Source organism: Amaranthus tricolor, chromosome 12 (assembly GCF_026212465.1).
Source record: "Amaranthus tricolor cultivar Red isolate AtriRed21 chromosome 12, ASM2621246v1, whole genome shotgun sequence".
In the NCBI taxonomy this organism is placed as follows: Eukaryota; Viridiplantae; Streptophyta; class Magnoliopsida; order Caryophyllales; family Amaranthaceae; genus Amaranthus; species Amaranthus tricolor.
Window position 1 is genome coordinate 9,970,484 of NC_080058.1, and position 17,787 is coordinate 9,988,270.

Genomic DNA, 17,787 nt, shown 5'->3' on the forward strand with positions numbered 1-17,787 from the left:
TCTAGCTGGATATATTGGGATAATAATGATGATGATGATGAAAGTAATAAGTAATCTTAAAATTAATTTAGGGATATCAAAATAAAATTAATATTAAAATAAATAAGTATATATATCAAAATTAAATATAAAATTTAAAAATTTTCATTTAAAAGAATTAATTAAATGACTAATTTAAAAACTCAATTTAAAATAAAATTAAGTGAGCAAGTAATTTTAAAACTAATTTTAAAATGAAATAAAAGGAATAAGAACTTAAAACTTTTACCTTATTAAGGTTGTAGGTTGGGGGAGGCTGATTTTAGTTGAGGTCAATTTCGGATCAGATTAGTTCGGGTTGAGACTTTGCGTTGTATCGGGTTTAGTTCAACCCAACGGGTATAAGGAGTTCCAAATACCTTTTTCTTTCAATTAAATTAAGAAAATATACATCAATTTTTTTGTTCTTATGGTTTAGGGTTACGTTATATAAAGAAATGTTCACTCAAAATTTTAAAAAATGAAAAGAAATAGTGTGGTCCAAATTAAATAAAAACATGGAACTAAAAATGTTGATACGAAGCTGAAATTATAATGCGTCAAAAAGGTCGAATTTGAATTTTGATTTGGTTCAACTTAGTTTTTTCTAGTATTTTTTGATGTCGGATCATTTTCAAATCACATGTCAAAATTTGCGTGTTATTAATTTTCAAAATAATTTTGGAACGCGTTAAAATCTCACATGTGTGTAATTGCAGGTAAAAGAACATATTAAATGAAACTAGTTTAATACTCCCTCCGAATCAATATAGATGTCCCATTTGCTTGGGCACGGTTATTAAGGATGGTGTGGGGTCCATTAAAAAGGGTAAGTAGTAAAAGGTAAGTAGTGAAGGGTAAGTAGTGAAGGGTAGTTAGGTAAGTAAGGTATATGGGGGTATATTTTTTTGTAATTACTTGTATGAACTAAAAAAGATTGACAAAAATAGAAATGAGACAACTAAAAAGACTTTGCCAAATAAAAAAATGGAACAACTAAATTGGTTCGGAGGGACTATTACCATTTGTATCTATTGGATTTTAGCCTAAAGGAGTTTGAGGCAAAACAAATATTGGACCTAGTAAAAATAAATGGAAAACTCTCAAGGATTTAACCATGAGGTGTTTTTTCTGCAAATTTTGCAATTAATATTTTCTCACCTAATTATATTTTTTTGTAAAAATATATCATACAATTGATCTTATTTGGTATATATTTCTCTATGTATATAATATAAAATATAATCAAATAGAATTTTATTTGATTCGTCTTAATACGCATTTTCATAATATTATCTTTTTAAAATTTTTTATCATATAAAATTAAAGATATTAAAACTTAAAATTATACATTATATAACGTAAAAAATAAAAATATAACAAGTATTAAAAATCAGAAAAAACCAGAGAAAGTACTTGAATACGTGTATTTCAAAATAGAAAGTATAAAAGTATTTGTTAGGGATTGGTGCACGAGGTTGACAGCTGCTGTTTGACAGAAGAATGAGTGAATGTGAAGTGATTGTCAGCCGTCATATAGATGGCCAAAAACCCAGCTTCTCCGACTTTCGTGGCTTTGGCTTTGGCTTTATTTTTTGCGTCATTTCTAGTTTTCACTTTGTACTAATACCATTACTCATTCATAGCCAGATGATCTCTATCATTATTACTACTCCAACATTCAACCATGCTAATCATTACCACATATTCATTTGACAACCCATCAATTTTTTGACTGATCAATGACTTTAAAATTGTTTCATTATTGAAAATAAATACTCCCTCCGATCTTATGATATAGTCCCATTTCCTTGGGCACGCATATTAAGGGTTGTGTGGGGTCCATGTAAAAGGTGGTAGTTGTGTATTTTTAAGTAAGTCGATTAATTGTTAATGATTCCCTCTTTTTGATTAATAAAGTATATAGAATGAATTTTGGAGGGAAAATTGGGTTTGACATTGTTTGAGCTTTAATTGAAATTAATACATTTCCGAATTTTTTATAATTAAACAACCATTAAACTAGTTAATTTAAATTACATAAAATTACATCATAAATTACAAAAACCGTCAAAATCATAAAATAAGCTAAGCCTTCAATACTTCCTTGATTTCTTCAACGTTTTTTGAACGGCAATTGAAAACGAGCAACCCTCTCGCCACATGCGCATACGGATATTAAATCTTTCGTTGACTTTAGATTTATAAAAAACAAACACGGCATGCATTTAGTGTTGAAAATTAATTAAATAACTACAAAAAATCTAAATGTTTCATTTTGAAAGGAAGCCATCAATGACACTGGAACAAAAATAAGCTGATCAAAGGAAAACAATGATACTGGAAGATTGCAAAAAATGAAAAGAAGCCAGACATGATTAGAAGATAAATACAGCAAAGGGAAATGGAGACATGATGGATCAAATGAGTTGACAATTAGTAACACAGTGAAGGGAAACCAAAAAATTAATGTCAATGGCGCCAAAAATGAAAAAAATTGCCACCAAAACAGATGAAAATTATGTATATAAGACAGCATTAAGTGAAGATATCAGACACTTCATTTAATTTCCACCAACTTCAACACAGTATATACAATGGGAAAACAAAAGATGTAGATAATTTTACTAAGACTCAAGTAATGCATGAGCTTTTAACGTCAGCAAACAGTAATGGGAAGCTACAACACGGGGTCATCAATGAAATTGCGAAGAAGTACGATTTGCATAGGAGGACAATCGGAAGAATATGGAGACAGATTCGTGATAAAAAAAAAAAAGTTCCAATTAATGTCAACAATAAGAAGTCAGTGAGCAACGGTAAAGCTCCAATCGCCTTTGATGAAAATAAATTCAAATCAATTGAAAAAGCGAAGAAGACAACTTTAAGATCACTTTCAAGGGCCATGGAAGTTAGCTACAGCACAGTATGCAGATGGAAAAAAAAAGAGGTACTTTCGAAAGCACACCAACGCAATCAAACCGTTACTTACAGACAAAAATAAACTCGACAGGTTAATTTGTTGTCTTAGTAGTTGCATTTTAGATGAGCAAACAAACAACTTCACATTTAATGAAATGACAAATGTAGTCCACATTGATGAAAAATTGTTTTACATTACAAGGACACAACAAACATTTTATCTAACTCAAGATGAAATAGAGCCTCATAGAGAAATCCATTTTATCCCCAAGATCATGTTTATGTGTGCCGTTGCAAGACCGATCTTTTCTATTGAAGGTGAGATGATTTTTGATGGAAAGATAGGCATTTTTCCTTTCACACATGAAGTGGCAGCACAAAGGAATTCAAAAAACAGAAAGAGAGGAGAGCCAGAGACCAAACCAATACAATCAATCACTAAAGAACACACAAGAGACATGATTGTGCACAAGATACTACCAGCAATTAGAATTAAATGGCCATCACATTTAAGCAAAACAATTTTCATTCAACAAGACAATGCTAAACCACACATTTTAGATGATGATGAGATGTTTAGAGAGGTGGCTACACTTGATGGATTTAACTTCCACTTAGTGCAACAACCTCCTAACTCACCTGATATGAATGTGCTTGACTTAGGGTTCTTCAGGTCAATACAATCTTTACAACATCAAAAATCACCATACAACTACTCACAATTAGTTAAGGCAGTAACTACAGCATTTGACAATCTGACACCAAATGCACTGAAGAATGTATGGATCACATTGCAAGCATGTAAAATTGAAGTCATTAAGAAACTAGGTGGTATGGATTATGCAATTCCACACATGAGCAAAGCAAAACTTGAAAGGGAAGGGAGACTCCCACATTGTTTGGGGGTACAGCAGGAAACAATTTACCAGACACTAAGATATCTGGAAACAAAGGTGGATAAAACTACATTGGAGGGCATTTTATTTTACTTGGGGATCACAGACGAATCAGTTTTCCATCAACTTCATGAGTATATTCCAGCAACAACAGAAGCAACATCACAAGCAACACCAGAAGCAACAACAGAAGCAACAATAGAAGCAACAGCGTATATTCCAGCAAGAACAGAAGCAACAACAGAAGCAACACCAGCATGAACACCAGAACCATGTAAATATGACACACATGAGTATACTTTTGGGTTACCTTTTGTACTCACTTTTGGGTTACAGTGTAAGGTAAATGTTTAGGTCTAAACATGATGTAGAAATTAAATAGGGGAGATGTTTAGCCGTAAACATTTAGAAGGAAATGTCATGTAACAATTTATTGATGGCTTCAAAAACAAAATGGAAAACAAATTCATCTCAGAGATACAATTTGAACTCATCACAGATAACCCAAATCCCATACTAATTGCCTCCTACATCTGGTAAGAACGTAGCCTCCTAAACATAATGTTTGGTGGCTTATGAACTGAAAACCCTAGATTGGTGGCAAAATGAATGGATTTAGGGATTTTGTAGCTATAATCAATTGTTTACCCTCAAAAAAAAAAATCATAGGGCAACAAAAACAGAACACAAAAGACATGCATACCATCACCAGCACATAAACAAAATCATCATTAGTCATAGAGGAAAGATGTATCCATACGAGAAAATGGGCCTCGAACATCAAAATCAGAAACCAAATCATCATCATCCAACGATTCTTCATCTGAGGAAGGGAACAAGTTCTCAATGTATAGATCTTGAAGATCCAGTTGTAAATCAAACATTCCCTGTATTTCTTCATCTTCAGAAGTTATACTTCTTCCCCAGTTAGGATCCGTTTCATCAGAAGTCGTAGGTAGGCGATTGTAGAAATCGAACCATGGGTTAGGAGATCCAATCGTAGGATCACTTTCTTGGGACGAAGACAAACAAGAAAGACAAGACGTTGGTGAGGCCATGTTCGAAAAATCCCAGAAAAGATGGGTAAAAACCCAGATTTACAAAACCCCTTAAAGCATTAGGGTTTCAAAGAAGACGAAGATGGTGGAAAAAAAATGAAGATGAAGATAATAAACCGTAAACCAAGGTATTCTTGGGGATGAAGATGAAGATTAGTGAAGAACACGAACACAGGATGAAGATGAGAGAGAGGGAGAGAGGGGGAGGGATGGGAAGGGATTCAGAGTAGGTGAGGTTATAAAAGGGAGGGAATGATTAAGGTGAGGTTAGAGTGTTAATTATTTTAGGTTAGTAGGGTTAACGGGGGTAAAATCGTAATTACGTGTGTGAACTAAGGGTATTTGAGTAAAAAAGGATTGCCAAAAATAGAAATGGGACTAATTTAAAGGTTTTGCCAAATAAGGAAATGGGATTAATTCATAAGATCGGAGGGAGTAAAAATTAATACCAATATTTATGTTTTGTTCCTATTCTATTCTTGATATCATATTACTCCCTTTATTTTTTTTCATTTAGAATATTTCATTTTAAGAGAGATTATCTTTATCATTATCTTTAACTTAACATTCTATACAGGTTTAGATGAGGAAAGGTGATAGACACTTTATACCCATCCTCTCTTTAGGAGAGATATTTTAAAAATAATTGAAAGATATATATAGAAACTAACAGATATTCATATGAGAACATGTTAGATATTCATCTTAATATACATTTATTACACACTTTTTTAATGATTTTTTATGATATGTACTTAAAATATTAATGCAGAAAATCGTTTCATAAATGTGTAAAAGGTAAATTAAAAAGAAAAAAGAACAGAGTTGAGAGTATAAAATTTGACTAAAAGAAGTCGATTTTTCTCTACTAATTATAGAAATCAAATAATTTTAAGAAGTACTTCATCCGTTTTGAAATATTAACTACAGTATAGTTTTCGATACTATTAATCATTTTAATTTATTTTATATATTACGGCTAATATATAAAATATATATATATATATAATTAAGTAATTTTTTTAAATTATCCAATTACATAATTTCATAATATTAATTTTTTTTTTATTTTTAGATGTATATAAATTAATCAATATGAGAAAGTATAACACACTCCATTTATTTATGATGTCCCTAATTGTGTACAGTTTATTTTTGGTTTGTTACTGTAAAGAGGATAGAGATACTCAAATCCTATTCAACCACATAACAAAAATACCAAAATCAAAAAAACTAAAAAAACAAAACTTCTTTTAAAAAAAAAACATGCGCCAGCGCCGCAAGGTGATTATAAAAGAAGCAAGTGAATGAACAAAGTCAAGTCATAACTTAGCTTCATATCTATTCTTTATATCTCCTCCCATTGATCAGATCAGACTGTTCTTCGTCATTATAATTATATTATACTTGAAAATGAGTTCAAGTGATAATTGGTATTACTCATCATCTGATCAAACATATCCTTATTTTAATCATGATAATATTATGAGCATTAACACCCAATTATTCCCTTCTTCTGCTCCTATTTTCTCTGATAATATTACTTCCTCTGAACCTCAATCTTATTCGCACCATCATGCTCTTCCGGTATTTTTTTTTTCTTCTTTTTTCTGTGTCTTCATTTCTTTATTTTAATTCGACCGTTTTTTTTTAAATTTTAAGTACTTTGTGTCAATTTTATATTTGTTTTGTAATTTATTGTTTTGTCGATCGCTTAGCATATGGCGGCAGGCATGCAAAAGGCCTCTGTCCCTAAGTTTGGCGATCTAAAAAGTTATAAAAAGCCTGTGTTGCCAATTATCTCTAGTTTCCAACGTTTGCGACAAAAAAATTTTAAAAATTTTTGTCGCCAATGTTGCTATGCAGAAAAAAAAAAGTTCAGTATTAATCCTTATAGAGGTTTTGTATAAAATTTCATTTCAACTTTTGGTAAAAGAATTGCAAATAATATTAAAACAACAATTCTCTTAAATCTATTGTTAAATATAAAATACATGTTATAATAAAAAATATTATTTTCAGTAGCAAATTTAAAATTACAAATAATAAGAGTACCAATATGCTAAGGTTGGAAGACCGAGAGTACAATTAAGGTCCGAAGATCTTGTTTTTTGGATTTATTAAAAGATGGGGAATTAATGATACGACATTTTTGTATTTAATTAATTTATCCTATTATAAGGAAGGACATGCACGAGTGTTTTAAACTTTATTATTATTGTTTAATTTTTGTAAAGTTATTTCTTGATTTGGACTACTTTTTGCTTGATTGGATTACACTAAAGAGATTTTCTTTTGAATTACATCATCAAAAGCAGATTAAAGAACTATATATTTTAATTAAATCTATGATGGTGGCGATGTTTTTCATTTCAATATCACGTCTGCATGGAATCCTTAGCATATACAAAACCTCACCCCCTAAAATGCTCTATCTTATCTTTTGCAAAATAGTTATTCCTTTTAACTTGGTTTTTAAACTTTTAACAGCCCATTTTGTAGATAGTAATAAACGGTGATAATGGAAGTGAAAAACTAGTGTAATTTTAGTTGAAAAATCTCTTAGTTACCTTGATGGCCATGTTTGTCCCATTTCAATTATCTCATTTTCTTTATAAAATTCATTCAAATGCATTACCATTGGAAGAGGTGGTATTAGGTGGTAATAGAAATTTGTAAACAAAAAATTTTTTTTTATTAAAGTTTTATTATCATGGAAATGATATAAAACTTTTGATGAAATTTTACATTATAAATCATTCTCATTACCACAATTTAATACCACTAACCAAACAGGCCGTAAGATTAGTAATTATTCTCTTCATCCCTTTGGAAAAGTACTATTTCATTTAAATATATAAGAGTTTTTAAAATTTATATTATTTTTCATTTTTTCTAGTCATAAAAGGAGAATATGCTCAATAGCTCATATTTATATTCTCATATTCACTTTATAGAATAAGGAAAATAAAGAATGTATAATTCAATTAAAAGTTTATGTTATTAATGAGTGAAGTTCTACAATATTTTATATACTCTATTACACCCCTTTAAAGTTTAAACTAGAATTAGAAAGAAGTATAAACTCTCACATAGTTGACGCATAATATTTTATTTGGAATGAAAAGTTGATTAGATTTAAATCGTGACCTACTATCTTGTTTGCTTTGATACCATATCATGAAAAATCAACTCAACCAAAACTTAATACTAATGATTAAAGTTGGGGTGTATGTTTCATATTACTGATCTATCTCTTGATATTTTTCTAGATTCGCCACTGAATATATCACATGTGTTTTTACATAAGAAGATTATACACAACGAGAAAAAAATTAATGTATTTTGTTTTTTTGATTTTTTGTTGGTTGTTGTTAGGATCTTGACATAGAGACAGTCGAAAAAGGTGAAAGCAGTAAGCTTGGTTTGAAGCTAACAAAAACACCATCACTGATGAATTTATTTAGTAAGAGTAGTAGTAGCATCAGTAATACTAATGTATCAAATGATCGGTTCGGATCTCCAGAAAAGCTCAAGGCAGTTAACTTCCATGCTTTGTCTCTGCAAATTGGCTCTTGGATGGTAATTCTTCTGTTGGGATGATTTATTCCACATCGATAAATTGAATATGGTGTGCACACTTTATAAGTTATTGGAATCTTTCTTCCCATTACCATATGATTTTGGGTGGTATATATCTCCTTGGCTTATGAAGTGTGTGCACCTTGTGTTTACTCGTTGATATTTTGGCATTCACAATAAGTCCAGCCTAATTTAACATAGCATCAGAGCCGATGGTTCGATCAAAAACTAAAAATGGTAGGTTCGAAAAGAATGGCGTTCCTACCCCAATTGATTACTCCCACATACGAACTTGACGGAGGTTTGCATGTGAAAGGGGTGTTGGAATAATTTATCCCGCATCGGCAAATTGAACATGGTGTGCATACTTGATAAGTTACTGGAGTTTTTCTTCCCATTGCCATATGGTTTTGGATGGTATATATATCTCCTTGGCTTATGAAATGGGTGCACCTCGTGTTTACCTGTCGATATGCTGGCATTCACAATAAGTCCAGCCTAATTTAACATCTTCTATATTGTATTTGGACTAAATTTATGATTTCTTAATTTCAAAATTACTCACATTTTTAAAATTAAATATTATCCCCTTTGTTTTTTTAATCACTTTTTAAATAGTTTTCAAAATAATTTTTAAATCTCAATATATATATATATATATATATATATATATATATATATATATATATATATATATATATATATATATATGTATATATATATATATATATGTAATAAATTAAAAGAGTATAAATTAAGACGAATTAAACGAGATCCCATACTGATATATTCAATTTATTATATATCTCCTAAAAACCTTTTAATCACATTTTCGCTCCTTAAAGTGGAATATTCAAAATGAGCATTAGAGAACAAAGAGGGTGTAATGTTTGGTAAATGAAATTCATGTTCACTCTTTGGTTGACTTTGACTTTTATCTTATTAGTTGATCAAAAAAGAAAAAAAAATTGCTAATTAAATAGCGTTAGTACTTTAAAGCCAAAATGAAAAAAAATATTATGATTAACTTTTGATTTTCTAATATGTTTTTTAGCTTGTTTGTCCGCTTTTTCTGGAAGAAACATTCAACGGCCAATATTTGTTTTTACTAAGTGATTTAGCTAGCTAACTTAAAGCTTAACAAAATCGTCCAACACTTATAGCTGGTCATAAATAAGCTGACAAAAAGCTATACATTCTTTGGTACATATAATTAGCTGCTACACTTCTTGTTTATACATTATCTATTACACTATTTGGACCCGACCCATATACCCTTAATTTCACGTTATTAAAAGTACTATCGTAAAATATACATTAAGAAAAATCAATAAAAGTCTTGATTAATTTTTTTTCGTATGCATAAATAATACTAGGAATTAAAATAACATTAATTAATAAATAATAGTTACTATAAGTTGTAGCAACAACTAATTTGAACTCAAATTAATAATTTAATTTGATAGAGAGAATCAAGGCATGAAGGAGATTTGGTAGCAAAGTGTTACTTCAAAAAAAGGCAACTAGTTTGGGAAGTTCTAAATGGGAACCTCAAGAACAAGATTGAGTTTTCATGGTCCAATATTTCAGCCATTAAAGCTAATTTTCACACTAATGGGCCTGGTGTTCTTCATATCTTGGTTAGTATAATTTATTTTCATCTACAATTATATTATTAATTATTAATACTTTATCTGTTTTTATATGTTTTTGTTAAATAGAATTTACGAATTTTAGTATCAAACTTTGACTATAATTTTTCATCGATCTATATATATAAAAAAACATAATCATGTAGGATTTTGTTAGATTCGTCTCAATGTATACTTTCTAAATATCAACTTTTTAGAATTTAAAAAAAACTCACAATTAAAATTATTTGATTTTAAAATTTACATTGAGATCTGTGAAAAAAGTAAATAGAAAGATATTTGAAAATACAGGGAGTATAAACTAGCTATCACTATTATGATTAATAATAATAATAATTTATGTATTGATTTACTTGTTCTTTCATAGTTGGAAAAACCTCCGTTGTTCTACCAAGAAGTTAACCCACAACCTCGGAAGCATACTAATTGGGAACAATCTGGGGATTTCACTAATCAACAAGCTTCCTTGATAAGGTATGTCTATAATACTAGAAGTATATTATTACTTGAAATTTCATCTGATCTATCAGACTATTTCTAAGGTTCGATTTTCATTGCTACTGAAACGATAGCTACTGAAATAATTAACTCTTTGTTTTTTTCCGTAGAGATTCTCTAACTTTACCTGATAAAAAGAATTTCACATGAACAAATTTGTTAATGATACTCTTGCCTCTTTTATGGGTTTTGCTATATTTTTCCCTTTTAATTCGTCCTATAAATACTGCTATTTTATTTTTGGCTATGATTTCATCCATACATATAATTTATTTTTTTTAATCTATCCACCCTCTTTGCAATAAATCACATTTACAACTTTTAACCTTTTCTATTTGTACAAAGATTACTACTTGTAACAAAAGCCATGCATGAGACAAAGAATTAACACAAATTTTTATATATGATGATCTCACGGTGAAACCATTATTATTATCGTGTAGTTTAACATACACTCGTTTTAAAATGACTACTTTTTATAGTATTAGAATGATGATCAGTTACAATCGTAAAGTGATCTAGTTTATATATTAGTCCAATATACTCATTCTAGCTCACTTCAAAACAAAAATAATAACTACACTGATATTCTTTAATTCCTTGATTCGTTTTGACTAATTTCTGTGGATATATATATGCAGGAAACACAGGATAACATTTGGGCCAGGAGTGTTGGAGAAGCATTATAACAAAATAATACAGGCCGATTCCAAGCTGCATCACTTGAGTGAACAACCTTTCCCAGATCAAGCTTCCATCTACTTCCCTGAAATTCATTTTTCCAACCAATTCTGTTTCCAAAATCTTGCTCCCACTCTGCCTACACAATTTCCAGGTATTTTAGATCATCCATAATAACTTCATTTTCGTAAAACGCTATTCTTGTGAGAGACCGTCTCTCAAAGAGATGATCTCAAAAGTCAAAATAAAAAGCCCACATTCTTATTTTTTCTTTAATTTTATCTCTCGATGCGGGGAGTTATTTACGAAATGAAGGCTCTTTTAGATAGCTAACTCCTTGTAATAAGGGTATAATTGATCTATCTACCCACTCTCTAGAGTTTTTTGAGGTTGTGCGAGGTGACTGACCGCATAGGACTCTCTCTTTCTCCTATATATGAAAAAGTTAGTAACAAAAGAAATATATTAAGTTTATTAATTAAATAAATTATTTACTATAAATAAGACGCACAATAAAGGGCCTTAAATTTTTCAAGACGGCTCTGCCACCCTTTCTAAACCCTGACCATTTTGTGAATTTTGCAGGCCATAGTATGAGCTACTCAGAAAACTATTTCCCTACAAGTGGAAATGAAGCAATTAATGAAGATGTTTCAACGGTTAATTATGATTATCAACAATATTATGTGGATAATCAATCGTACTCCAACGTAACAAGTGTTCCAATACCAATGTCAACAAATGCAGGAATTGAAACGACGACGTTAGGCTATGAAGATGATTATATACAACAGCAGATGGCAGCAATGATCAGTACTGGTCTTCCTTCCCACCAATTAAGTTATGATTATCAAAATCAGCATAGTTATGATGTAGCAGGAAATCAATGGCTATGATTTCATTATCTTCTTAGGATCGATCACTGTTAATTTTCATGTAAATAATTTGGTGAAGCCAAGAAAATATTTTAGCTTAATTCCCAACTTCAATGAGTTCATTAGTGTATGAAGTTGTATATTGTATGTTGTTGGGTTTCATTCAATGAATGGCACTGTTATCATTTGGTCTGTTTGGTAATCAATATTAAATGGTAAAAATAATAATGAAAAGTTAGCGTAATTTTAATAGGACTATATCTCTTCACAAGTTCTATATGACGCTCATAATTCTTTCAAAATAGAACATAGCAACGAGTTGTTACTTTTGTCCCTTCGCAAGCAACGAGTTGTTGCAAATCTATGGAAAAAGTCAAACCTCCACAGTCAACATTTGACCCTTGATTCCTCAATACCATGACTTAGACTCAATTTGAGTCACCCAATCATCAACAAATTTTTTCTTTGGGTATAAGAAATAGAGTGTCAATAGGCAAGAGAATTTTCACTTTCCAACCTAATTCAACAAGCGAGATCGTTATCTTAAAAAGATAAACCATGATTAATAGCATTAAAAGGTCTATTAGTATGTATATTCAATTATGTTTTTTAGTTATTTTGAATTTTACTAGATATATTTGAGAGATGTACGACATTTTAAATTTTTATACCATATTTGTATGAGATAACAAAAACTTTCAACAAATAAAGCATACATTGTAGTTATATTTCCTTTCACGTTACAAAGTCATATATATTGTATTATGTTTTTCATTTTTCAATTGATTGAGAAAGTTCATGTCAAATATTTCATAACAAATGACTAAAAATATGATTATATTGATATGTTGAATTATTTGCACTTATCTACATGATTTATTGTTCGTGATTTTGTGCTTATTTTGGAAGATTTAAGTTACTTTACTCATTTGATTATTTATACTGATTTTGAGTGGTTCTAATCGTTTTAGGCATAATTTTTATGATTTTAATGATGATGAAATTTAGCAAGGTGATTGGCTCGGTTGAATAAGTTTGTCAAAGACGAGAAACAAAAGAGTTGAAAAGTGTACATATAGAATTTGAGATGAAATTTGATAGATATTCACGTTTTTTAGCATAAATTTTGATAAGATCATATTCATGTAAGACAAGCGGCATTGGAAACTAGATTTTAAGATCTTTCCAACGGTATATTTAGCAAATGAGTTTGTCTTCTTACCTTTCCAGTTTTGTTGCTTCCGTTTGAATGAAGTAACGTGTGGCTTATGTAGCTTGTCAACTTTGAGGACAATAGTCATGTCCTCGAACATTTAGACCTTGTTTGGATGGAGGAAAATTGAGGGAAAAGATAAGAAAAGTTTTAGAGGGATAGAGATCTCCTTATTTGGATAATAAAAAAGAAAGGAGAGGATTTGGACGCAAGGAATTTGGAGGGATGAAGTCCCCTTCATTCTATTGACATCCAAATCTCTATAAGAGGAAAGATTTAGAAGGAAAATAAATTTTTTTCCCCTTTTCTTCCTTCCTATACAAACAATATAGCCTTTTCGCTTTTTTTCCCTTTCCTTCTCTTCCCCTTCCATTCCTTTCTTTTCTCTCCTAATTTGCTATCCAAACATAATGTTAAGCATCTCCAAAGCATTGTTAAATGTTTGTCCAAAAAGGTTAGGGTTGTATACACCAGTCAAATTTCAATAAGAATTTGGAAATGAACCCTATCTAATCGATCCGACCAGTTTTACTATGTATTTTTGAGTTTTACATTAGTATTTTGAGTTAAAGTGACAATTTTTTCCACAATATTTATATTTTGAGTCATTATTCTATAAATAACCGTAAATATCTTTAAAAAGTTATTTTAATGAAAAAACTATGACATTTATATACTATTGAATAACATTAATAAAAATGGAGTAAATCAATGACCCGTTGGGTCGAATCCGATCGAGTCTAGGGTTTGAAATTGGGACCAAGGTGAACATGAAATTTATTTTAATAAAATTGTCAAATACCACATCAAAAAAGCATATTTTTTGTAGAAATTAAGAAAGGAAAATAGTAGATAAAAACGTGTAATTTATATAAAAGCAAGTAAAATATGTAGATTAAATAAAAAGATAAATCAATTATATGAATAAAAATCTATAAATAGAAATATAACAAATCCTTTTTTTTTTTTTTTTACTACTAAGATGAAAAATGTATCAAAAACTACCATATGAGAAATAGAATAGAATTGTAGAAAATGTATACTAATTTGGAAGGGAGAGGAGCAAGGCGGAAACCGGTTCAAGTGAAGTTGAAGTTACGGAAGCTCAACTAACTTCACCTTACCCAATCCCACCACTTCAAAACCTTCCTAATTCTCTCATTCCTCCCCCCTTTTCTCTATACTACTGTAGATCTTATTTCCTTCACTGCCATTTTGTCGCAATCTTCAAGGTATAGCTTCGATTTTTACTCATTTTCATGTTGACTTCGTTGAATTTAGCTTATTCTCCATTTTTGTGCCAATTCTTCGTTTTGTTTCTTCCAATTATAATGATGATTTTGTAATTGCAGATTGTATAGATATTTTGCAGTACTGATACCATGGCTGTTCCAGTTGAAGAAGCCATTGCTGCTTTATCTACATTTTCACTTGAGGTTCTTATTCTTGCCATGAATTTTTGCTTTATTTATCTATATATCTATTTTTTTAAATTTTGACTACTTGTCAAAGGTAAGTTCAAAACGTATGTATGAGCCAGACAGATCAAGGAGATCATGCTTAATAGTCTTTGAATGAGAAAATGAGGGAAAAAGAAATAAATTAAAGAGGTCATGCTTAATTGGTCTTTCGAGGTTATTCAACAAGATTATGAACTCTTTAATTAGTACTTAGTTTCATTGGTATGTATATTGCATTGTAATATAAAGTAAAATGTATTAAAAGATTAGTATAGTGATATTGTGATTGTGGATTGTGGAATTGTGGGTTGGGAAACTGGGAGTCTGGGAGTATGTATTAAGTGAATATTCTATTTTCTAGCTTTGCGTATTCCTTGTACTTATCTTTTTTTTAATTAGTTTAGATTGTGTACATAACCAATTATTTAGTATCTCATGTACTATGAAAGTCAATTAGAATATCTTGTATTTAGAATAGCAACCTTTAGGTGATTGTGATTTGCATATCACACGAAAGTTTTGTATTCCTATGAATGCTGTAACATTGTTAATGAAAGTAAACAAGTATCAAAATTCTTATATGGTATTAGACTTCCATTTCTCTCCCAATTTTCTTCTCTACCTCCTATTGTAGCTCTTATTTCTTGTCAATCTTTTCACTTATTTTTCCAACTCTTGTGTCCTCTAGTATGGCTCACACAAATGGAACCACTTTTTCTACTCCACGAGCATATACCACGAGCGTTTATTTGCAGTTCACCATGATTGGCTACTAGACAGTGGTGCTTCCCATCATGTAACTAGTGATTTTAATGCTTTGTCTTTCCTTACGTCGGTTATAAAGAGTTGGTGATCGACGATGGTACTTCTCTTCCCATAACTCATATTGGATCTATGTTTTTACACACTCCTTTATTTTCCTTCAAATTATCAAATGTCTTATGTGTTCCCAATATTTCGAGAAATATCATATCTCTCTCTCACTTATGTATGGATAATAATATTTTAATAACATTCTTCTCTTCTTTCTTTATTATTAAGGAACTCTCCACTCACAAAATTATCCTATAGGGCCTTGCTAATAATGGGGTCTATGATAGTCAATTCTCTTCTCCTAGTGCATGTGTTGCTATCAAACTCAATCCCTTGACTTGACACCACAGACTCGGTCACCCTTTAACGCAAATTACACAATTAGTGTCTCATTTTATATCACATTCGCATAAATCTTCACCCCTTTTAGAATCAAGCAATTCCTGCAACATTAATAAAATTCACAAACTCCCTTTTTCTACATCTACTCTCACATTCTTATTTTCTCTGATGTATGGTCATCTCCATTGCTCTCTTATGATGGTTATAAATATTACATTCTGTTTGTTGATCATTTCACAAAGTACACGTGGCTTTATCCCATTAAACACAAATTAGATTCTTTACAAGTTTTTATTCGATTTTAAAATTTAGTTGAAAAATATTCTAACACACCAGTCAAACAACTATACTCTGATAATGGTGGGGAATATATTAAATTGGGGCTCTTAATGTGGTGTTTCATATCTTACCTCCGCTCCCCACACACCTGAACATAATAGATATACCAAACGTCGACATCGTCATATTGTTGAGACTGGACTCACTTTGCTATCCCATGCCAGCATGCTTCTTATTTTTTGGCCACTTGCTTTTTGTACTGCTACTTATCTTATTAATCGGCTTCCTACTCCTACACTACGGAACCAATCCCTTTTTCATATTCTCTTCAATTGCCCCCCTAATTATGCTAAACTTCGGAGTTTTGATTGTTTATGTTACCCTTGGTTACGTCCATATAATAGTCATAAACTCCAACCTAAATCCACCCCTTGTGTTTTTGTGGGCTACTCAGCTACTCAAAGTGCTTATTATTGTCTTGTTCCCTCTACCAACAAAGTTTATGTTTCACGTCATGTATGTCTCTTTGAAAATGAATTCCCATACAATAAACTTCATCTCGATGCTGTTAAATTAGGCTGGACTTATTATGAATGCCAGCATATTAACGGGGGGACACAAGTGCACACACTTCATAAGCCAAGGAGATATATACCATCCCAAAACCATATGGCTATGGGAAGAAGGTCTCTAATAGCTTATAAAGCGTGCACACCATTTTCAATTTATCGATGTGGGATAACTCATCCCAACACCCCCCCTCACATGCGAACCCCCGTCAAGTTCGCATGTGGGAGTAATCAATTAGGGTAGGAATGCCATTTAAATTAGACTGGACTTATTGTGAATGCCAGCATATTAACGGGAAGACACAAGTGCACACACTTCATAAGCTAAGGAGATATATACCATCCCAAAACCATATGGCAATGGGAAGAAGGTCTCTAATAGCTTATAAAGTGTGCACACCAATTTTAATTTATCGATGTGGGATAACTCATCCCAACACCCCCCCTCACATGCGAACCCCCGTCAAGTTCGCATGTGGGAGTAATCAATTAGGGTAGGAACGCCATTCTTTTCGAACCTACCATTTTTAATTTGTTGATCGAACCATTGGCTCGGATACCATGTTAAATTAGGCTGGACTTATTGTGAATGCCAGCATATTAACGGGAAGATACAAGTGCACACCATTTTCAATTTATCGATGTGGGATAACTCAAATAACTTCAATATCCATCTTCTAAAATGCATAATCCTGACTCTTGGATTTCAATATCCATCCCTATATCATCCACCTCGGTACCCCATTCTAACTCAAATAACTCTAATGACACTACAATGCCACTTTCTCTTTCTAATCCTGTTACTCCATCTTCTCATGCTAACATACATAATATAAATGCTAGTAGTTCTCCTCCCACTACAACATCTCATGATAATTTAAATTCTAGTAATTCACCTCCTACCACTTCGACATTTCCTCCATCTACAG

At 31.1% G+C, this 17,787-nt stretch overlaps 3 protein-coding genes across 4 annotated transcripts in view; all 3 read left to right on the forward strand.

Annotated features, from left to right (window-relative positions):
- The first annotated feature begins 3,095 nt into the window (after window positions 1-3,095).
- Window positions 3,096-4,097, forward strand: LOC130828549 (uncharacterized). Its single transcript, XM_057694515.1, has one exon. The coding sequence runs from the start codon at window positions 3,096-3,098 to the stop codon at window positions 4,095-4,097; it is 1,002 nt and encodes a 333-aa protein (XP_057550498.1).
- Window positions 4,098-6,261: 2,164 nt separating this feature from the next.
- On the forward strand, window positions 6,262-12,406 carry LOC130828550 (uncharacterized). The gene is made up of 6 exons (XM_057694516.1): window positions 6,262-6,481; window positions 8,273-8,476; window positions 9,943-10,116; window positions 10,496-10,602; window positions 11,268-11,461; window positions 11,893-12,406. The coding sequence occupies exons 1-6, from the start codon at window positions 6,308-6,310 to the stop codon at window positions 12,201-12,203; spliced, it is 1,164 nt and encodes a 387-aa protein (XP_057550499.1). The 5' UTR covers window positions 6,262-6,307; the 3' UTR covers window positions 12,204-12,406.
- A 2,022-nt stretch (window positions 12,407-14,428) lies between these two features.
- Window positions 14,429-17,787, forward strand: part of LOC130828165 (protein PIR) — a 40,313-nt gene continuing 36,954 nt past the window's right edge. For both annotated transcript variants that reach the window (XM_057693999.1, XM_057694000.1), the window contains exons 1-2: window positions 14,429-14,627; window positions 14,748-14,831. In XM_057693999.1, the coding sequence (XP_057549982.1) occupies window positions 14,778-14,831 (54 nt within the window). In that variant the 5' untranslated portion in view covers window positions 14,429-14,627; window positions 14,748-14,777. The remainder of the gene's footprint in view (window positions 14,628-14,747; window positions 14,832-17,787) is intronic.

Bases quoted from the DNA above. Each gene is read 5' to 3' on its own strand.
- LOC130828549 (XM_057694515.1), top strand. From the start codon at position 3,096: ATGACAAATGTAGTCCACATTGATGAAAAATTGTTTTACATTACAAGG.
- LOC130828550 (XM_057694516.1), top strand. From the start codon at position 6,308: ATGAGTTCAAGTGATAATTGGTATTACTCATCATCTGATCAAACATAT. The intron at 6,482-8,272 runs GTATTTTTTTTT...GGTTGTTGTTAG, and splicing joins CGCACCATCATGCTCTTCCG to GATCTTGACATAGAGACAGT. The intron at 8,477-9,942 runs GTAATTCTTCTG...TTAATTTGATAG, and splicing joins TGCAAATTGGCTCTTGGATG to AGAGAATCAAGGCATGAAGG.